This window comes from Puma concolor, chromosome B1 (genome assembly GCF_028749965.1).
Source record: "Puma concolor isolate L17-30 chromosome B1, mPumCon1.1.hap2, whole genome shotgun sequence".
NCBI classification, from domain to species: Eukaryota; Metazoa; Chordata; class Mammalia; order Carnivora; family Felidae; genus Puma; species Puma concolor.
Window position 1 is genome coordinate 188,308,589 of NC_141670.1, and position 23,571 is coordinate 188,332,159.

Sequence of the window (23,571 nt, forward strand, 5' to 3'; positions counted from 1 at the left end):
CAAGGGAGCTTGCTGTTATTCATGTTTACTGGCTGCTGAGTGATTCATATGGTGCTGGGGGAGATGTGTTCAAATGAAATGTGTTGCCTCTATGTAAAATAGCTTATTACTTCCAGGATATTCCAACCTATTGATGCAATCCTGCAGAACAATGCAAATTCTGGTGTGTGTGTGTGTGTGTGTGTGTGTGTGTGTGTGTGCGCGCGCGCATGTGTGTGTGTGTGGTGTTGGGGTGAGGAGAAGATAGGAGCACACACACAAGTGCGCATTTCTAGGGCATAGAGCATGCCTTCACATTTCCCTCCTCTGACCTTTATGCCAGAAACATAAGAATAACCCATTGTCTGCTGGCCCTGGAGCTTAGTTGTTCCTAATCTCTGGACGCTCAATGGCTGAGCTGGCCTCCCGCCTGGCCAGTTGGCAGCTGTCAGGGTAGCCCCGTGTATCCCAAAGTTACTCCCATGTGGCTTATTCCTGCCCGATCCCTCATCCTCTGGCCTGGCATTTTCTCCATGACAGTCTGCCCCTGAACTGCCCTCGCTGCCGCTTTGGTAAAGGCTTGCAACGAAAGGGAGTTACAGCCACTGGCGGATCCAGTTTGCGCAAGCAGCATCAGCAATGGATGAGACCTCCCCCAGGCTGGAAGAAGACTGGAAAAAAGGCCTTCAGCGAGAAGTGAGCTGGCAGGTAAGTGACGTCCTCAGCTCCAGACGGACCAGATCTCTCGCTCAACTTTTTAGCCCAAGTGTAGGTAATTCACATCAGTCTGTTTGCAGAACTGCTTTATCTGCAGGCACATCCATTTGGGAAAAGTCCTTGTTAATTTCCATTTCTTTGTAAACCATGCAAAGAAGACTCCAAATGAATTTACTCGATATTCGCCAGCAAGTTAATAGAGTTTTACAAATCTATAGATGTTGCTAAATTTATACTTTCTTAATAAAGGCCACGAATTAACAAGTTGCAGGTGTATATCAAAGGAAACATGCAGATTTGGTTTGTGTGAGTACAAGTTCATTGTAATATAAAAATTTAATACAACACCTGTCATCAGACTTACTTTATGTTGTTATAGTAGGTTGGAAAAAGGGGCTTGGTTTTAACCTATTTTAATGAGGTGACCATTCTTTTAATGCAGCTTGCGTGCCTTTCTTATTTATGCTGAACTCATACGAGGTAGAAGCTCTGTGGTATGCAGAGAGTTCAAGCTAAAGAAATCATTTTGGTGTAGAGGTAGTTTTCATTAAAATATGCAAAGCAGTAATGTTTATACGTTACAATACCTATTTCAAATTAGCAAAATTATATGCTCCTGTCTCGTAAGCTGCCAACTGAAATCCCTTCCTAAATCCTGGTGAATGGCTTTGATTACTCTTCTTCACATTACACATTACACACCTCTAATGCATATTTTTACGCATCCACTCCATTGCCATTTAATTAGACAACAATACTGAAGAGCGATGCAGAGCTTTTTTTTTTTCCCCCTTAAATGCTGCTGCCTTATGGAAAAAGAACACTTCCATGCATGAAGCGTTTCTTTTGGGTGGTGTCGGATAAAGTGAAACTGTGATTTTCCATTTTGTCTATAGAAGGAAGTTTCACAGAAAAATGGCGACTCAGGAATTTGTTGATTTTCAACACCAATTATAAAAAATAATTCTCTCTTTTTGTCAAGAGAGGGAAACTTTTCTTAAAATTTCTCCTCTGCGGGAGAAATCTTGGGGAAATGTGGTACTGATATTGACAGGTATGTTCTGTTCTAAGCAATGTGGTGTTAAGTAAGGAGCTTCCAAAATAAACATCCTTCAGCCTGCCATGAAATTGGCATCCTTCCACTTTGAGTGGGAGCATTATTTAGGAAGTAGGAAGGGATACAGAATGAATCTCTGCGTGCTACTTTGAGAATGTCATGTGGTGGGTCTCCAGGGGGTCTAAGCAAATATTCAGATATCTTATGGTAGGTGGATGTGACTGTAGGATTTTTGTTTTTTGTTTATGTGTTTTCCTTTAGAAAGTTAGCATTTTATATATAGTCTTTGCCTCAAGGGAGGATTAAAGGAAGAAGGATGTGAGCAGGTGACTCAGAGATCTCTGTAGACAAAATATTTAAATTTGGAACATGAAATCCAAATGTTTATGTAAAAAAGCATGCGTCCTATAATGTTAGCATCCCATGACCTTTTAGCTTAGTAATTTCCCAAAGGCAAATAATGAACACGTTCTCTTTGCTACTTGCTTCCAAAGATGTGATCCTGGTATAGCTGGTCAACCCCTTCATTTCCATTTGATAACCTAAGCTCTCCCTCTAGGTAGCGGAAGCAGTGGCTATGAAAAGAACATCCTAATTAATCTCCGATTTGGTCTCCCTGACTCTTGGTAATGCATGGCGTTGGATGGAAAAGGCGTCCAGTGTGTCAGGTCCAGACTCACCTGCTTCACCCTATTAAGGGTTGCTTGTTGTCACCACCCTCCGGTCATCAGGATCGTCCCGCCAGGTCCTCACATGCACGAAGTCACCCCACTTCTGCTGATACTGCAGTTGTCCCCAAGGGAGGAAATTAAATCTAATGACACAAGATGTAAGAGTTTTATTGTTTGAATGATTTCTTTTAGCCATCCATGGTAGTGATGGAGTTGGGTTTTTTTAAACAAATTGTGGGGGCACCTGGGTGGCTCAGTCAGGTAAGCGTCTGACTCTTGATTTTGGCTCAGGTCATGATCTCAAGGTTCGTGGGATCGAGCCTCACACTGCGAGCCTCTGTGCAGACAGCGTGGAGCCTGCTTGGGATTCTCTCTCTCTCCCTCTCTCTCTGTCCCTCCCCTGCTTGCGCGGTCTCTTTCTCTCTCTCAAAATAAGTAAATAAACTTAAACAATAATAATAAAACAAATTGTGGGTGATGCTGAAGCTTTAGTTTAGCCAAAGACTACATTTCTTACTGAAAATGATCCAGTACTTTCCTAGCTACCTACTCTTTATCAGTCACAGTGCTAGCGATTTTGTGTATGTGTGAGTGTGCATGTGCATGTGTGTGTGTGTGTGGTTGTTCACATCTTCATAAGAAGCCTGGAAGGATGGTATGATTGCCTCCATGTTACAGATGAAGGAAATGAAGACTAGAGAAGGTTACATGACTTGTGGAAAGCCATGCAGGGCTCAAGTTCAGGCCTGTTGGACTCCAATACCAATTCCATTGGGGTCTGAATTGAATTTTATCTCATTTTTTATCTTACGGAATGCTAGTTTATGAACAGCTGTGATGTGGGCAGGCAGGGAGCAAAAGGAAAAAAGGGAGAAAGCGTGCCGATCTTCTAATGGAATAATCAATCTCTGAATCATTACGACTTTAATGAAATGTTTTTTAAGAGTTTTATTTTTTAACCCTTGCTCTATACCAGGCACAAAGTTGCATTTCTAATTCTTACAAGTACTCTGACGGACAAATATTACGTGATCCTATTATACAACTGGGGAGACTGAGACTCAGCGGTATGAGGGAACATGCCCAGGGTCACACAGCTGATAAGATGCTGAAAAGAGATGTGGACCCACTGAGATTGGCCCCGAGGCCTCCAGCCTTATACAAGACTGCCTCTTGGAGTGTATTTTCAAATGATATTTTGATCATGCGTATTTTAACTGTCTCATCTCACAATGATGTGGTGGGATTTGGTCTTTGAGAAGTCCCTCTGATAGTTTTTTGGCTTTTTGTTTTTCTTTTAAATTAAGAGTTGGGCAAAAATGGCTTGCTCACTTATTTCTCCAGAATGTGTTTTAATCGGACGCTGTTTGCCTTAAATGAACCAGCTTACCCATGGAGTTGGAAATAAAGTAGACGCAATTTCTGGAATTGACTGTAAATCTGAAAATTCAGTTAAGCATATACCCCATACTGGAAAACCAAATAGCAGCTGTGTCCAAGTTAATGCTCCCACCTCTCATAGCTCGACTATGCGAGGGCCTCTAGAGCCTCGGAAACAGAGGTGGGAGTGGCTTATGCCACCAGGGAGTCATCTGACCACTGACAAACTGACTTAAGGCAGTGACTGCTTCTTTAGCTGTAAAACGAGGGGACTGTGCTTGAGGGAGGCATTGGAGGGAAGAAGGGGTCATGGTGCTACTTTCTCGTTCTGGGCCGCTGTCCATTGAAGGACCTTACGGAGGAGCGAACGACTCATTTCTGGAGAGCATTTTATTTGGGGGTGGTTCCCTTTAAAATAACCAAAGTAATGGCACTGTGGCCATTTCGAACCCAGCTGTCGATATCGTCTGTCTGTGCCTGTCTCCCCCACAAAAAGATAAATTCCTCAGGGCAGGGATGCATCTTGTCTCTGTGTCTCTGCACTTATCACGGAGCCTGGCACACACTCAACCCTGATGAAGGTTGCCGAACTAAGGGGACTGCAAACTTGAGCTGGAAGAAAGCAGAGACGTGATCTGGCCCTGATCTGCACTTGAAGAAATAAGGCCTACGGAGGCCAAGTGACTGCCCCGAGTTCCACGGCTGCATAGTGAGGGGCAGGGATCACCAGTCTCAGCCTTGGCTGTCTTTTCTCTGGACCACTTCTCCATGAACTTCCTATGCCTCCACTTTCTCATCTGTGAAGTTGGAGCTAAACCATCCTGTCTATGTCTGTTTAGGTATCTTAACTGATCATGGTACCACTGTCTAGACAGGTATGACAGCATAAATGTCAAGTGTTTAGAACCCCGATCATCCAGAGCCAGTCATAGGGCTTCTAAACTTGGTGTCATCCGTTTCTAACTATGTAACATTGGTAAAGTTTTTAACTTCTCTGTGCTTCAGTTTCATCCTCCATTCACCTGGAAAATGGAGATAATTATCCTAGCTACCATATAGGGTTGTCGTGGGGAGTCAATGTGTTAATTTGTGGAAAGTGCTTAGAAGAGCACTTCCGTAAGAACTAGTAAGTGACCCGCAACATCCGCTAAGTGTATCAGCTACTATTACCTGTTGTCTATGTAATGAGATCAGGCATTCAGTGCTTCTTTGGATACCTACTATGTGCAGAGCACATCCACACTTAAGCGGATGAGAAATTGGCTAGAGGCAATGCCCTTGAACTTGAAGTCATGGTGGGACAAGTGCGGCAGGTCATTATAATTATAGAATAGCCAGAAAATGCTCCGTATCATGGAAACACTGAGGAGGAGTAGCCTCTGGTCTAAAGCATTGCCTGGAGGAGGTGATATGGGAGCTGATTAAACAGTGGGAGCGCTTTAAGCCAGACGAAGAACTGGGAAGAGCGCTCAAGCCAAGAGAGAGAAGAGGTCAGAGACAGGAAGGGCAGAGACTCTAAGGTATGTGTTGAGCAGCGAGTTGTCCTGTGGTTTTAGCCTTTCAGGATGAGGTAAGAGTGGTACAAGATGAGTCTAAAGAGAGAGGGAGGAAACGGGTCCTGTGTGGCCCGACCAAACAGCCTCAAATGGCGGTGGGGAGGCATGGGGAGCTTTTAAGTAGGGGCATGACGGAGGAATCAAATTTCTTTTTGAAGAAAGATCATTCCGAGTTCCGTGTGGATGATAAACTGGGGTGCGTAAGAGTCGAGGCCAGAAATCCAGTGAAGAAGCCGCTTCACTATCTTAAGCGAGGACTGGTTGGGGTGTGGCAGCAAGATGGAGACCGAGGGGTGGATTCAGAAATATCTAGAAGATACCAGCCTCAAGATGTGGTGATTGACTGATGTAGAGTATGATGATAAGGGAAGAGTCAAGTGACCCCCAGGTTTTTCTTTAGGATGTCTAGGTGACTATGTGTGCCGTGATCTGAAAAAATTACCAGAGAGGAGATGGTCTCTGGGCTCATGATACGGTCGGTAGGTAATAACTAACAAAACAGTTGAGGAGAGTTATAATAAATACGAGTGATCTAGCATTTTATACTAGGAGGACAAACAAAACCCTGTGAGGACTCAAAAATCTCAGAGAAGGTACTAACACCAGGAATACGCTGATGAACAGCTTACTTTGTGCCAAGAGCTGTTTGAAAGCACTTTCCATGTGTTAACTCATAGAATTCTTACCGTTGTGGCATTAGGGAGATATGAGTAATATCTTCATTTTGTAGATAAGGAAGTTTGAGAGAGGTTAGGAACACGTAACTGGTACCTGGGCCTGGGCCAAAGCAGACTGGATCCAGAACTTGTAAGAACCCTAGGGTTATGTCTGTCCACGTGGAGCTAGGGGGGCAGATGATTTCACAGAATAGATGGCATTAGACCCAGGTGTTTCAGGAGGAACATAATTTGGGGGCAGTGAAGGCCTGACTTAGAATCCAGGATCTCCTGCTTCAATGATGGTGGATATCTCTATCTGAGGCACATCGAACAGCCTGTTGTACACGTCTCTGAGTTCAGGAGGTCTCCTAATGTTATTGGACTGGTCCGGTTTCTCAGGGTGGTGCAGGCCAACTCCACAGGTCTCAAAAAGTTTGCACATGGTGAAGGACGATCCAGCAAGGCTCAGAGAGTAACCCGCAGGTCCGTACCCAGCAGGCCATGATGTATGGGAAATGGTGGTCCTGGAAGCTGGAGGGCTAATTTAGGAAGATCTGCTGGTCCTAGATGTGTGGTCTCAGGCAAGTCCCTCATCTCTGAACTGTTTCCTCCTCAGTATCATGGGGGGAAATATATCCACCCCCCCCCCCGAACCCCGCCCCAGGCAAAAATTCAGTGGTGTCGTGTGTGTTTGAAAGAACCTTGTCTGGGGTGCCTGGCTGGCTCAGTCAGCTGAGTGTCCGACTCTTGATTTCAGTTCAGGTCATGATCTTAGGGTTCATGAGTTCAAGCCCCACATCAGGCTTTGCACTGACAGTGTAGAGCCTGCTTGGGATTCTCTCTTTCCCTCTCTCCCTCTGACCCGCCCCCGTTCATACGCTCTCTCAAAAATAAATAAGCGTAAAGCATTAAAAAAAAAAAAGAAAGAATCTTGTCTGCTGGGAAAAATCACACAAGTGTAAGATATTATTTCTATTAACGGAAAATGAAGCAGAATTGTGTCATTGAAATAATGCCAAGCACAGAAACAATTTGGTGTACTCTCTCCCTCTTCCAATTCCCTTCCAATTCCATTACCATTTGTGTTTTGGTTTCCATGTAGGAAGGAAAATAAGTAGGTTTGGTGGTGTTTTCTGCTCTCAGGAAAGGATTCTTCTTTTTTTTTTTTTTTTTTAATGTTTGAAGCACTTCACATTGGGATCAATGGGATAGTGACTCATATTTTGAGTTTACTTTGTTTAGAGAAATCTGCTTCAAGATACCAAATTAAATGGTGATTAAATGGTGGTGAGGGATCAGGTCAAAGTTGGCCCCTGAGGATGTAGACCAACCAGTTCTAACTTTGTGTCCAAGGTAGGATGGACCTAGCAAGACATGTTTTGAATGTAGAACATGTAAGAGTTTAGGTTAGTTAGAACACAGGTTCTAATTTTTCTCCATCGTTACGTTTCTGACACAATGGTATGTTTAAGAAGACTCCTTTCCTTACTGATTGTAATTTTTTGTTGTTGCCTTTTAAATTATGTGGGGCTCATTCACTTATTCATTCATTCATTTGGTCAAGAAAACTAAAGTGTTTGGTGTATTTCTTAGATTCAAATATCATAGCTTCATAAAGTTAGAAGAGACCTTGGGGTGACAAGTCATTGTTTGTTTTCACCCTGCATGCTCTTCACTCTGAGCAGAAGGAAGTCCAAAGGTTGAAGACACCTTATATAGCTTCTTGCCATAGCTCCTTCTTAGGTCTAACAAACAATTCTTAGGTTAAGGAAATTCTTCTTTGTGGTGGATTTAAATGGCACCCTATGCAGCTTTAGAACAAGTTTCACGTCTCCATCCTCCCTGAAGGTGGAGAAAAACAGCTCAGTCACTGTCCTCAGGAATCAGCCTTCCTGGCCTTGAAGAGAATTATGAAAGCAGCCCTCAGCTTTTGCTTCTCAAGGCTAAGCAACCTAAATCCTTAGGTATAATTCTTCATTTCCATCTTCCTGAGTTTCTCTGAACCTTCTCTAAGTCTGTTCATTACCCTTAACTTCTATAGCCTAGAACTTTCCAAGAGATCCAGCTAGGACTAACCAGTAGTGATCATCTGCTCAGTCATTCAGTCAGCTAAGACACATTTGTTGGACTCCACATTTTAAATACTAGACCTCTGGGCAAAGCACTGAGGGTAGAAAGATAAGTAAAAACAGCATAATGTAGCACTTAAGAGCCAGGTTCATATCATGGATCACTGCTTACCAGCTATATGACCTTGAGCATATTGTTTAAGCTCTATATCTCAGTTCCCTCATGGGAAAAATGAGATAATGATAGTATCTATCTCATAGGGTTTTTGCGAGGATTAAGTAGATAAATACACGTAATACACTTGGAATCATGGTTGGCACATAGTTATGGCCATGAAACCATTACATAAAATAAAAATTAAATAAGATGTAGACCCTGCCCTCGAGTGGTACCCACTCTACTCGGAGGGATAAAGCAATAAATATGCATCGAATTACAACTTGGTACATTCAATACTCTACCAGCATGTGAGATGGAAGTTTGGAGGACCGAGAGGAATTATGCCTCAGGGCATCGGGAATAGCTTCATAGTTCAAGGAAGGTAAACTGTTTGATATACTTCTTAAATTCACATGTCCTTGTTTATCGGGTGGGAGAGACCTTGGAATGACAGGTCATTGCTCACTTTCACCTTGCAGATCACTGAGTTGGATCTTAGGGGAAGAGTAAGGAAGCTCTTAGGGGAAGACAGAACCTTCTGAGCAAAGAGCTAAAGAGTAGATGTTGGCGCATGGTTGAAAACCAGTGAGTGGCTAGTTGTGACATGGGCATGGCAGGCTGTGAGCCTGGCAAGAGGGTCTTCTGATGCCTGGCATCAGATAATGAATGGAGTTTGGAAGCTCTGTCTTATCCTTAACCTAATCCATACTCGTGAAGCTTTATTTAAAAAAGCTATAGACCAGTTAGTGAGGCTGCCAAAGCATTTCATGTTTCTCTTCTAGTACTTTTCTTACCGTGTCTTGGGTCAGAGTTATGTGTCAATCCTTGGAGGCCAGAATCTGAATCTTACTTATTTCCTTTTTTTTCTCTCAGGCCCTAGCAGACTCCCAGGCACAGAGCAGGCTTAAGTCATGTGTGTTGAAATAACGTTTGCTGTGTATAGCCAGTGCCCTCATCTGCCTGTTCTAGGACAGCCGATTGTGCTTATGCATGAGTGAACAAATGCAAATAAATGAATCCGGGGATTTTACAGTTTTCAAATTTGACTCAATTTCGAGCACCTCTTGGGAAGGGAATGGTTTTGTGTAAAACCCCCAAGACCGATACGAGAAACAAATTCTCCCTGTGGTGTCTTTGCCTTTTATATTCAGCTTTCTGTACTGCTGTATGTCACGTTCCTGGCTGATTATTCTGATGGGGGCCCGATGAACCTAGGGTGAATTTAAGAGTTATATTTTTCCCTTCTCAGACTCCATCTTGAGCAATGACTTACATAGGTCATGACCCACGCTGACAACGGCTAAAGAATATTCACAGTGTGGAGTACAGATTTTAAAAGAAGGTTGGGGGGGGAAAGGCAGCTCTTGAGCATCTAAAAAGACAAATGTGTTTTACATCAAGTTCCCCTGTTGAAAAAATGTCAAAAGAAGTGAGAAATACTCAAGTTGTAGCAGCTGGTTGAATGCAGCGATTCTCTCACTTGGGGCGCAAAAGCCACGATTTTCTATCTAATTCACTACTCAATCATTCCATGGCCAGTTGAAGCTCAGTTCCCAGTACCCCTGTACGGTATATAAAGAAATGACTGGCTGCAGGGACTGAGGGAAGAAGGAGCCAGGTGGTGGCCCAGAGCTTGAGTTACCAAGTGGTCCTGGGATCACGTGGCATCTCTCTCCAAAGCCTCTCGGAAAGTCCATGTAAAATAGGTCATTTCTCCTTTAAGTTGTGATGATCACCGCCTGATAGGATAAGATGATCAGGCACAGCCCAATGCTGCTGTTCAAGGGCTCACCACATATATTGGGGAAACAGATAAATTTACTGGAGACTCAGGGGTAGTGCCTGGATTGAAAGTTTGCTGCCTCGAGGGCTTTGAATTGAAATGGAAACAGGCCGGCTCTGCAGAGCTCCATTACTGTTGATGACTATTTGTCTTTTTCAGGGGAGTTTGGGTGAGCAATAAATATGACTGCTCTTTAGGGAGAGTGTCCTAGAAACTGTTGGATCTTTCCTTACACATGTCAATTGCATTTCAGTTTTCAAAGGCACTTTTCCATTTATACTCCTTTTTCAATCTCCTAGAAGCCCTATGAAGGCAATGGCAGCAATGTTATTATTACCAACTGTCTAATGAATACGCTGAGGGCTGATAGGTCCTGCCCGGCAGGACCGGGACTGGAATCTGGGTCTGAAGTGCAATCCTGGGCTTGTCCACTCAGATTGAGCTGCCTCTCTGTTCACTGGTCAAGGGTACACTTTCCTAAAGCTTGTCAAAAATTGAATTCTGAAATTAACACCTAATTAGCTCCAATCAATTGTGCCCTTCCCCGAAAAGTATGACATTTAAAGCTGAAAACTTTTATGTAACTGTTTCTGGGGCAAAGCATCTCTCCCTAACACCAACAATGAAATTGTCTGGTGAAAAAGCAAGATGTTCATGTTTTTCCACGCTGATCATAATGCTTCAGGCATGGGCTTCGTGCAGTGGTGGGAGTCCAGCAGGGCTATTACACAGTCAGTAACCCGGGGTATGCTGCAGAAATACATAATTTTGCGTAACACTCTCAGAGACTTTATTTTCAGCATTGCTGAATTTCTTTTTGTCACACTGGAAAAGGAGGCACGCTGTCTCCCACAACTCAGCTCCTTGCCAAGATGTGACTTAAATAGCATGAATCACCTCCACCCCACCTTTTGGCTGAATCAGAGTTTCAGTGAATCAAAGATCTGCATTAATGAGACCCAAATATTTTCTTGAGAAATTTCTGGAAATTGAAATGACCAAGAGATCGCATGATACCACTTTGTTATTTGTGTGGGAATAATAATAAACTCTTAGATGCATTGGTCTTTGAAATATGTTCTTTTTTTTTTAGTAAGTTGATCTTGATGTTCACACACAGCTTGAGACACTATGGAGAAGCATCTTATGCTGCACTTTTCTTGCATCATTAATATACTCTTTGTGTCTGTTTCATCTGCGTGGATTCAGGCTCCTCTTCTCTCTCCTGTCTCCTTTCTCAACCACAAAATAATTAAAAAAATTTTTTAATGCTCATCATCAAATCACATTTACTTAAAGTTCTAGAATATAATATTAGTTATATTACTTATAAGCTTGAGCTCTGAAGTTAAACCAATGTGAGGTTGAATCCTGCTTTGCTATTGACTAGTTGGATAACCTTGGATATATTTCTGTTATAGAGTCTCCATTTCCTTACCTTTAGGGTGGGATTATAATAGTAACTTTTTTCTATGATAATCATGCAGATTAAAGGAAATAACATAGTTAAATCCCTTGGCAAAGTGGCTACCATGTTGAAAGCACTCAGTAAAAATTAGCAATTATTATTCTCATTACAAAGGTGTTTCCATTAAGACCAAAATTGTGACAGTGCTGTTTACAATCCCATTCATACTAACCTACTGAGAACTAAATATAGAAAGAAAAGATCAAAAGCTATGTTATCGGATAAAATTATTGTTTCCGTAGGAAAGCAATGATATTTAGCAAAGGCCCAACAACTATTAGAAAAAATGAGAGTTGAGTTAGTTGATTCAAAATCAAATAAATATACAAAAATTAACAACTTTTTGGCCTAGTAGTGATAACCAATTAGAAAATGCGAAGATAAAAATAATTCAATATAGCACTAAAAATAAACTATCTAAGAATAAACTTATTGAATAATAATGCACATTCTGTATGAAGAAAACAATAAAATTAACAGGAGACATAAAAGAAAACTTGGATGTATGGAAAAAGTGTCAACTTCCTAGAAAGGAGAAATGAATACTGTCAACACTTTAATTCTCAAATGAATGTATGTATTTAATGTAATTTTAATCAAAATTGTGTTGCTGCTGTTTCCTGGAAATTTGATTAACTCTTCTGAAGTTCATTGTGAATGATAAATAGAATGAAAGAGTTAAAAACTATTTAGGAAGAAAAGTAGTAAAGCAAAGTTTTCTCTAGAAGATACAGCTATATACTATAAAATTATGGTAACTAAAACAGGATGCTCTATAGGCAGAATCAACAGAGAAATGAAGTTAAAATAAACCAAAAACAGACTCTGGAAAAGTAGAGTTTAGGATGTGGATGTGGTCAAGGTTACATTACATATCAGTTGAGGACCTAACAGTAACGTAATAAACAGTGTTGACTCACCTGATTGACTGGCACAAAATGCTACAAATTAAATTCCAGAGAGAAAGAGTAAAATGTAAAAAATCCCAAAACATATAAATGAAAGATGAAAATATAGGGTAATATTTATCCTAGGGATAAATATCCCTATCCAAGGGAAGTTTTTCTAAGCCTAAAAGAGAAGGGCGATAATTTTGATTATGTAAAAATGTAAAAATTCTCTATGTCAGAAATGTAAATAAAAAAATATTTTTGAAAAATCCGGTCTAAAGTCTTAATATCTTAACAAATTAAGAGTTCGTACAAATAAGAAATCATTTAGTATGCCACTGGAAAAAATGAATTTGGTCCATGAGCAATTACTAGGAGATCTATGTTATCAATAAATACATGAAAAAAATGTAGTTTTGTCAGCATAGAAATCCAAATTAAAACAATAGTGAGACACAGGGGGTAAAGATTTTGAAGAGCAGTCATGATGGTGATGATGTTGGTGATGATAAGATGAATCCTATGTAGCTATTGCCTCTGTCTCTTGGGGTGAAGGTATAAATTGTTACCACCTTTCTGGAAATGAGCTAGGTAATATGTGTCATTAGCTTAAAAGTTTTAAAATTTTGATTTAATATGATTTTAGAAATAGATTAGAAGGAAGTTATCAGAGACAAATATAAAACTTCTTGGAAAAAGATGTTTATTTTGATGTTGCTTATGAAAAAAAGTTGACTCATCCTGAAGTTTCCAATTATAGTTTAATGGTTAAACATGCTACGAAATAGGCATAAAAATGGTGTTTTTAATATTTTATGTAAGATATTTAACTTTTGGTATAATATTAGGTGAAAATAGTGGAAAATATACTTTAGATTAAATAGGGTACTTGAAAACCAACAAAAGACAGTTAAGCCATCAGAAATGTTTAAAACTCAAAGGACAAAAAGAATGAAAGAGGAGACAATATCAGTGAAGAAATGTCAACTACACTATGAAGGCTCAAAAGAGAATAGACAAATGGTAACTGTCTTGGCACAGCATTCACATAAGAGTGAAATGTAACCTTGTAAGGGTAGGAATCAACAAAAAGCAGGTTGTTTTGCACTGCAAGATTCTGGAAATGCTCAGGAATTTGATGTGCCAGGTATCTTAGCAGGTGAGGGTGTGGGATGGAATGGAGAATAAGTGAACAGGTTGAAAGTAGACAGAAAAAAAGCAGAGAGGCCAGGTCCCTTCTCCCACTGGACCAAGGCAAAAAACAATTCATATCTAACAAAGTTGAGCCAAAAAAGATCTGGCTTTGGGGACAATCAAGCACCATGGAGGAACTGGCAATAAACAATAATGAAAATAAAGAGGTTTCAAGTGAAAATTTTTGACTGAACAGTGAGACCCCAGTTCTCTAATCTCCAAAGTGTTGGCAACTTGTCATATTCTTTGCCAGAGAAGAGAGCAGAGGAATCCTTTCTGGGGAACAAAAAAGCTCCAGGGACCAGCCCAATAGAAAAAGCCTCCAATGAAAGGGTCAGTTCTTGTCCATATCTCGCTGCAGTAAAGCCCACCACTTGTAACTCTCTCTCTGGAACTTTCAATCAGCCTTGGGTTGTTTCTCTTAAATGGAGCAGATGACCAGTCTTACTGGAAGACTTCTAATATGAAAGAGAGAGACTGAAACAGAAACAAAACATAATTGAAGCAAACTGCGGCAATGCAGAGCAGAAAAAAAAAAAAAAAACATTAAAAAAACTCTAATTTATTTTGAGAAGTCAGACAATATATGGCATTCATGATACAACAATAGACCACTGTGGGAAGAAACCTTCAGAAAACCAGAATGGGCTCTTGGAAATTAAAAATATGAAAGCAAGAATTAAACTTACAAGTTGGAAGGCACGTTTGAGAAAAATCCCTGAGAAATTAGGTTAAAAAGACAAAGAGATATCAAATAGGAAAGAAAAAAAAAAAAAAAAACAAGAAAATTTAAGGAGCAGCCTAGGAAGTCCAACATCCAAATAATAGGAATTTCAGAAAGAAATACCAGATAACATGAAAGACTTAAGTTTACAGATAGAAGGGTCTTCTCACTTAATGTCAGTACAATGAGTGAAACACACACACATACACACATACACACCCCTTCATACATCACTGAAAAATTTTAGAACATCTGTAATAAAGAAAACCTAAATAATTCCAGGGCGGGGGGAAGGCAACGGGCAAAAGAGTGAGAATCAAATTGGAAAACACCACTTGAACCTCGTGAAGATTGGGTAGCACATTCCAAATGTTAACGGACTCGCAACCTAGTAGTCAATATCCTGCCACTGACTCTCATTCACATGGGAATACAAACAGTCGGCATCTCATAGGATTAATTAAGATGATGAATGTAAAGTTGATCAAGTTTTGGAGTAGAGTAACATAGTTTCGGATTGCGAGGTCTTTACAAATTCTCAGAAAGTTACTAAAGGATGTACTCCAGAAAAATAAGAGAGTAAACCAAGAAAGAAAATATGGGTTCTAGGAAATAAGAGGTCCAAATGCAAAGAGAGGCAACAGATATTGGAATGGAATGATGGAATGATGGCAAAAGAGAGCTCTAGGATGTCAGCTATGCTGAATGCCTGAGGAGAAGCAAGTTTAAATCACAAGAGGATTAAGTACCCCCAGAGGGATGCCTCTTGGAAAAAAAGGAGCTGAACAGTTGTCTGATGTGAACCTATTGAACGTATTTGAGAGGTATTTTTCAGCTCTGACATAAAGTTTGTCATTGAGTCCAAGAAAAAAAAAAAAGGAAATGAAATATTAAGACAACTTTTTAAAACTCCAGGAAAAAACCAAAAAGTCTCTAAGAAAGAAAATTTAAAGTTTAATCATGAGAACTACATAGTTCGGCAGTGAACAAACCTTAAATAATTATAATAGAAACAATTTAACAAAAAGCTATGAAATTATTTGGAAGAATGAAGGGAGAGCATGTTTACGTGAGAGAGTAGGGGTGGTCTAAGACCTCATCCTCCCCTTCCATACCTGCGAGTCTGTAGGTAAGGTCTGATATAACAATCTGGTTAGATGGGCTATTATAATTTTCAGGAAAGGAAATGAATCCAGGTGTTGGATGATTTGTTCGAGGTTTCACAGCAAGCTCATAGTAGAGGCAGAGCTAGAACCTAGTTGTCTGATCCCCCAGGTTTGATGTTGAACTATGGCAGAAAGGTCTGTCAAAAAAATATCCTTTGCCTTTTCTTGGCTTTTCCTACACCTCTAAGTTGGACGACTCAATAGAATTTTCTCTCTCCATAAACTCATACTGAATTAAGATCAGTAACCGGTGATTTTTATCATGTGTTCGATGTGCGTTCCATTCTAAGAGGCAGGAATCGTGCTGCTGAGGAAACTATTTTGTAGGAAGAGGCAGAATTTATATAGAAATTGCGATTTGAGTGGGCTAGCTTAGTTGTTACTCTGGGTCTGGGTTTGGGAATTGACTCATCCACTGATGAGTTGTCTGGTCTTGGGCCAGCTGCTTCATCTGTCCAAGCTTAGGTCTTCTTATCTGCAAAATGGGAATAAAAATAGTAGACATCTCAGAGGATTAAATCAGATGATGAATGCAAAGGGATCAACACGGTGCTTTCCTTAAGGAAAGGCTCAAGGCGTGTTAATGGTTGTGGCAGCAGTAGAAGCATGGTTGGGGGTAGAGAGCAGGGGGAGGCAGGAGGAACAGCTGAACCCCAAAACCCACTACAAATATTGTACCTTCTGAATATGTTTATAATGTTAACATTACATGACATGGCTGTTGGGACTTATGACATAAAAATGCAAGAGGAACATGGAGATAGGTAGAGAAATAGTCGAGATGGTATGGTGACAATTTTAGGTCTGATGCCTTAGCAACTACTAGCATGGATTAAACCTAGCCTTGCTTCTGGTAGTGGTATTTAACAACTGGACCAGAACTCACAGTTCTGCTAGTGGTTGTAGTAGTCATATCTTACAAGGTTTGTTATTTTTCCCAATTATCCACAGAATATTTCATGGGACATCTCAGGATATAAAAGTAGGTCCAGGAATTATTGAAAAATTCCATGGGTGGCAGTTCTGAGAAGTGGTTAAGCAAAAGTGGGATGCTTGGCCTTAATCCCTGCCTTGGGAGGTGGCCCTGATGGAGGCTACCATTAATCACACATTTTCACAAGGGAGAAGATAGGTTGCTCGGTCTACAACGGGAAGCCCATTTAGCAAATTTCCTTGTTTTTCAGAGATACGCCGGTCGTGGTACAGGGTATTTTCAAAACATAATGTATTGTTCAATGACAAGCTGTGTTCTCTGATATATGGGGTAGAGATGGGCTCCTGTAAACCTGAAGGTTTCTGCAGAGTGGGGAGTATTTGTCATCCCCTCTTTGGAAACGCTGCATTTTTCTCTAACCTGGGACTGCAACTTGGCTTCTGGGACTTGAAGACAGGGCATGCCTGGGTATCTCTGGAGCAAAAAGCAGGTTCTGTGAGGGGGACCACGAGGATCTCACCTCCTTTTGCTTTCAGGGAAAAGACTCCCTGACATTTAGGGAAGGCAAGAGCTTCCCATTCGTAGTACTATGTTCGTGCTTATGGTTCAAAACCCCCAGACATCTCTCTGTGCAGCGTTAGGGATGTGGGAAACACTTGGTCAGGCAGATGCTTAAGGGCAAAAGCGTCCAGTTATTTGCATCTCACTGCACTAGGCAAATATTTTCAGTCAGTGGGAGTTACCCCAGGGAGAACACTTCATCCACATTTCAGAGAATTCTGTGGAGGAATGAAATGGCGAGGCTGATCTCACAGTAGAAAGATTAGGGCACGTGAGGAAGGAAAAGGGTCATGTGGAAGAAATGACATCCGTGGAGAAAGGTGGTAAAAAGAAGGAAACAATAGGGAGAAGGCAGCTTAGGTAATACACTGCCCGTGTGGTAGCTTGCATTGAATTCTCATGGCCGACCTGCAGCTATCATTCTGTAATGATTGCCATTCACAGATGAGGAAACAGAAGGGTGGAGAGGTTGGTTCTCTGTAGGGTGTCCAGGCTCACATAAGTCGCAGCAGGCAGTGTCCTCTCAGGTCTCTCTGGCTCCAAAGGCTGTCATCTTCCTTCCTTCCCGTGAGGGGAAAGTAAATTCCTTCCTCTTCCAGATAGTTCCCCGTTACTAGAAATCCTCCTTCCTGGCATCCCCCTGACAGTGGTTGCTGGGCCGCTTTTCCTTCCAGAACCCTCTACAGAGGCTAGGAGGAGGATCTGGGCAGCCTCCACGTCTCTCTCTTCGGTTGTGGTGCCGGATGCCCACAGGAGCCACCGCAGGATCTGAAGACATCACAGCTGTCCCCTGCACCACAGCCACCGTCTTCAAACTGAGACACACAGTTGGCCAGCAATTCTTCATGATTGCCTGTAGAGAGAGGCCAGTCTAATGCCAATCAGCACACCGAAGGGTCCCAGTCCTGGCTCTCCCTTTTAGAAGCTGTGAGAACTTGACAATCGATGAACCTCTTTGTGCTGCCCTCTGTGTAAAATGAAGCTAATAATAGTAGCTGCCCCAAAGGGCTGTTGTGTTGAACAAGAAACTCATAGCATCACTTTCAGCAGCACGAACGTCATCATCATCATAGCACTGCCATGCCCAAGGAGTCTGCACAAGGCATGTTGGCTTTCTTTTTCTTTCTTCCTTCCTTCCTTCCATCCTTCCTTCCTTCCTTCCTTCCTTCCTTCCTTCCTTCCTTCCTCCCTTCTCTTTCTTTCTTCCTTCCTTCCTTCCTTCCTTCCTTCCTTCCTTCCTTCCTTCCTCCCTCCCTTCTCTTTCTTTCTTTCTTTCTTTCTTTCTTTCTTTCTTTCTTTCTTTCTTTCTTCCTTCTCCTTCTTTCTTCCTTCCTTTCTTTCTTTCTCTTTCTTTCTTTCTTTCTTTCTTTCTTTCTTTCTTTCTTTCTTCCTTCCTTCCTTCCTTCCTTCCTTCCTTCCTTCTCCTTCTTTCTTTCTTCCTTCCTTCCTTTCTTCCTTCCTTCCTTTCTTCCTTTCTTTCTTTTTCTTCCTTCCTTCCTTCCTTCCTTCCTTCCTTCCTTCCTTCCTCTTTCTTTCTTCCTTCCTTCCTTCCTTTTTCTTTCTTTCTTTCTTTCTTTCTTTCTTTCTTTCTTTCTTTCTTCCTTCCTTCCTTCCTTCCTTCCTTCCTTCCTTCCTTCCTTCCTTTCTTTCTTTCTTTCTTTCTTTCTTTCTTTCTTTCTTTCTTCTCCTTTTTTGCCTGAGATTGGTTTCAGCTACTGGCAGTTTGGATTTGCCAGAATAGGGGTGATTGAAGGGAAGGGTCAGAGAGAAGGAAAAACAGGAATAAGAATAATGCTTGGGAACATAAGCTCTTTCCATGCATGATGTTTTTCTTGACTCCTCTGAGCATTCCATCCACCTCCCTTACATGTAAACACACACACACACACACACACACACACACACACACACACACACACAGGCTTCTCTCCATTTTTATTATGGATAAAGCCCACCATTCACCAGAATACTCTGAAACGTGTTTCTCAGAAAAACTGAAAGCTTTCCTGGATTGCCTTTCTAGATTGAATGAAAGAAGACACCAGGAAGCATTTTAAAGGACGCCTCGGCGTCCGTGCTGTCCTCGGAGGTTTTTTCTTACGTCTCTTTCATGCAGCTCTAGCTGGACTTAATGTGTGACTTGGGGCAAGTCAGTCATTGTGACTGCGTGGTTTCAGGCGATTCCACCTGGTGCCTTTCCTTTACCAAGTCCCCCTTGGCCTGCAGCTCCCAGTGCAGCTGTGAGGTGCCAGTGTTTCCACTTGGTTTTGTCCCCCCTGCTACCAAGGGGCCCTTCCAGGAGTCACTGAATTGTTCCAGCTTCTCTGAGCAAGGCTGAGCCACACTCGGGCTGTTAAAGTACCGGGGTCTTTCGAACAGTCATGGTGCAAGACGTTCAGGCTGCTTGAGGTTGCCTGGAGAAGTCTGTATGTGCATTTTAGGAAGAGTTGTTTAGAAATCTTTGATCATGAGTGCACAGGGCCTGTAGTCACCACTGAAGGGATGTCAGCGTCCTGGGGAAAATGACTAAGCCACTAAGAATCAAGTTTCTCTTCTGTGTGTGTGTGTGTGTGTGTGTGTGTGTGTGTGTTTGAATTCCTAATTTTCAGATTTATAAGAGCAAGTAATTATATCACCAATTAAATTAGTGAAAAAAATCTATGAAACTGAAGAAACACCATTGTCGTTGAATAACATATGTGCATAAAACTGGAGTAATTCGCAAATGCAGAATTCTAATGTTCTATTAGATGGTTGGAATTGCAAACCCTGCATTCCTATTTCCGTGACAGCTCTGTTTCCTTTCAGTTTGAGGAAATGTTTCCCTTAACAAAAGACTTGAATGCTTTATTTTAGCCTAGAGGGATAAATCTCATACAAGATCTGTTTTAAATGATTTTCTGAGGTTTTAGAGAAACAAAAAGATTTTTATTTTAATCTCATTTTTTTTTTTTTTTCTGGGAGGACTCAAACATAAATGAACTTTGAAAGTTGAAACCTTCCACCTGCCTGGTTCCCAGTGAGGAAATTGCTCATGAGCTGAGAATTGTTCATAGAGAAAATGAAAGAATAGAGAAGAGACAGAGGTCCAGAATCTGGCATTGGATAAGGCTTTAGGGTCATTTAGCCCCCAGTGGTCCCTTCAGTGACCCTTGGGAAATGCATGTCAAACAAATGAGTTGTCTAAAATTCAATAATATATCTAGCCCCATCAATCAAGATATGAATTGGAAGTAATCTAAAGCCCCCTCTAGCTTCAATTAAAAATTTAAAAAATCAAAATGATATGAGCTTATGATAGTTCCTTTAAAAATCAAATGGTTCCAAAGGAATTTTAATGAAAGCCAATTGGCCCACTTTTCCCCATTTTGAGTCTTATGCCTTAATGGGCAAATACCATTATCCCTTCCTGATTCCCAGTCCAGAACAAAACAAAACAAAAATTTAAATACTCGGACCAAATACGACCATTTAATTTTTCCAATTGTCATATGATGCCAACTATGTAATTAGAATCGATGAGTGAGTTATCTTCGGAGAATTCGGGTATGTGAGAGTGAGAAAGCTCTTCGTGGTCCAGACTAGCTCGATATAATTGTAAGTGAAGAAAACTAAGAAAGGTGCTGAGACTTGTCCAAGGTCAAACAGTTGATTTATGACACTGTACAAAATAAAACTTGGGTCTGAGGTCTTTTCCCCACCACCATCCTGCTTCTCAGAATGTGTTTTGACACTATTCAGGCACATCCTGAATAGGGCTCTGATAAACTAGGTTCTCTTCTTTGGACAGACAGATGATTTTAAAATGCTATTTAATGTGGTTGCAATGGCAATGACTCATTTGTCATTTAGAGACTCCTGGAGATTATAACACACCTGTAAACAATTACAAGGTACCTGTAAAACTGGCCCAGTTGGGCAGGAAAAAAAAGAAACAGGCAAATTGGAACAGGAAAAATAAAGTAGTATGCATAGAGAGAACTATGGAATATTAGGAAGAAGAATTGGTAGGAGCTTTCCAATGTTAATACTGAGTTCTGGTAATGTCTTTACCTGCTTGGTGGTTCCTTTAGTTTGTCATTAAGTGCGGAAATGGAGTGTTGATAGTTAAGGAATTATGGAAGACAGTGTAATAGCAAGGCAGAGGAATTCTGAGAGTATAAAGATAGAGGAAATAAAAGCAGAATTTGGAGTGTGTGTATGGGGGGAGCTGGGTGTGTACCTGGAGGTGGAGGTGGTAAATCAGAGGCAAGAGTGAAGAGTGTTCTGGAATTCTAGGAACCATCTTTAACAGAGGCTGACACATTTGCATTATAGTGTTAAGGTCAGAAAGAGTTTGACAAGGAGCAGCTAGGCCAGCGAGGTCAGTTTTGCAAACTGAAAGAAAACATAATTGGCCTAGACATGAGGAGTTGGCAAAATTATTCTGTAAAGGACCAGGGAGTAAATATTTTGGGCTCTGCCAACCATAAAGCCTCTGTTGCAATTACTCAACTCTGCTATGGTAGCTCGGAAGTGACCACAGAAAACATGGAAACAAACGCTCATAGCTGTGGTCTAAGGAAACTTTATTTATGGTCACAGAAACTTGAATTTTATATCATTTTCATATGTCACAGAATATTATTCTTCTTTTAATTTTTTAAATGTTTTTTAAATTTTAGAGAGGGGGAAGGGAAGGGAGGGGGGGGGAGAGAGAGAGAGTCTTAAGTAGGCTCGACGCCTAGCACGGAGCCTGATGTGGAGCTTGATCCCATGACCCTGGGATCAAGACCTAAGCTGAAGTCAAGAATCAGATGCTCCACTGACTGAGCCACCCAGGCACCCCTATTCTTCTTCTTTTAATATTGTTGCCAGCCACTTAAGAATAGGAAAATCATTCTTCGCTCATGGGATATACAGAAACAGATGGGTGGCTGGATTTGGTCCACGGGTCGTGGTTTTCTCACCACTGGGCTATCAAACAAAGGATTAGGATGTATCACTTAAGAAATGGTTCTGCCATCCCAGCAAACACGTAGAAGGCAACTGCCACTTTCTCCCTAATTTTGTGGTTTCTGGAATCTAAGTACTCTTTGTTTTGCTTTGTTTTCCATAGACCAGCGGTCTTGACAGAAGACAGAGTCAGGTCTGTGTGTGATCTTTTCACTCTATAGCCCATTTCCTGATCCACAAAGCACTCCAGTGGATAAAACAAAGAGGGTTCTTTACTGCATTGTACGGACCATTTGCTGAACAGGTTTGCCATCATGCCAAAGGTACAGCACTTCTAAAGATTTTTGCTGTTCTGAAGTGCCTTCTGCATTCTGATAGTCCTGTGTAGAGTGCTCACTGGTGGGGAAACCTTGCCTCACGTACTTTGGGTTCTGGCTTCCTCCCATCTGTCAGAGGGGCTCTACTCTGCTAACAAACCCCAGGAGTGCACTCAGTGAAGGGTGTTGGCTACATCCCTCACTGGTTACTGATGTCCCTCATTTGTTCTTAGTCTAATTCACATTTCTAATCCCTACACTCTGGGTTGACTCTTGGCCCTCTTATGACAGTAGTACCCTATACTAATAGCATGTCCTTAAGGGAACAAGTTTCCTCCTTATAAAAAACTCTGGTACAGAAGGCAGACTGAACTCAGGGAAGTCACGCAGGTAGAAAGTGGTGGAACTATAGCTCAAAGAAATACTGGACTCCAGATGCATTGCTCCTTCTGCTCAGCCACGCAGCTTGCCTCTAGTTTAGAGTTTATAGGGCTTGGGATCTAAAGCCACATGTAAACTTTGATTTGATGAGGTCAATTATACTTAAAATTTATTGCCAGTGGAGAGTGTTTATGCATTTTATTAATGTGTTTGCTTCCTCCTAAGCAAAAGTCATTGACTTGAGTGTAGGAGGGCATCTCATGCCTTCGAGAGTGAAAAATGAATACCCACATTCAAATTTGTTGAGCAATTAGCTCCTTTCCTTCTGTTGACTTGAGGATCTTTGCCTTTGGACATTGAAGAAAATAGATACCTAGGGAAACACGAGAATTTAAATAAAAGATTAGAACATAACTTGAAATTTAAGTTTCTCAGAATTTATAGGATGGATAGAGATATGTACAAATTTCTTCTCTCTGAACTAATTTATAAATTACTTGGTTTCCTTCCAAATGTGTATTTATTCCCCATGTGAATGCTGATAGTATTTCCTTATTCGTTATTTTGCCAACTTGTTTGGAAAACCCGTGCCCTTAGAAATGTCCTGGCTTCTGGGAAAGTTACTAGGGGAAGACAAGATCTGATTACTGGTCCAAGAAACATGCACATTATTGGAAAGACCAAGAAAGTTTTAAATAATCCAATTATAACACAGAAGTATATGACCAATGCCAACAATATTACCAATGAAAGGTAAATATGTTAAATTGGAAGGGATTTCAAAGAAGGAACATGTCAATGTAGACACCATCTCTGGAAGAGACTTCATGAAAAAGCACAGATTTGACATAGGCCCCGGGAATGGGTAGGATTGGAATAGATGGGGGAAATCCCTATTTCTTGAGTGTGTACTGTGCTGGGCACTGAAGTTAGTCATTTAAGCTTTACCGAACATCAGTATTACTATATC

At 41.2% G+C, this 23,571-nt stretch overlaps 1 protein-coding gene across 2 annotated transcripts in view; it reads left to right on the forward strand.

The window, feature by feature from the left end:
• The window catches only part of PPARGC1A (PPARG coactivator 1 alpha), a 654,387-nt gene that overhangs the window by 348,871 nt on the left and 281,945 nt on the right, over positions 1-23,571 (forward strand). The window contains exon 1 of one of the 2 annotated variants that reach the window (XM_025921412.2): positions 547-687. The exons of the other annotated variant lie outside the window; for it this stretch is intronic. Coding sequence (XP_025777197.2) covers positions 619-687 — 69 coding nt within the window. The 5' untranslated portion in view covers positions 547-618. Of the gene's footprint in view, positions 1-546; positions 688-23,571 lie in introns of those variants that run through there. 2 annotated transcript variants of the gene reach the window in all.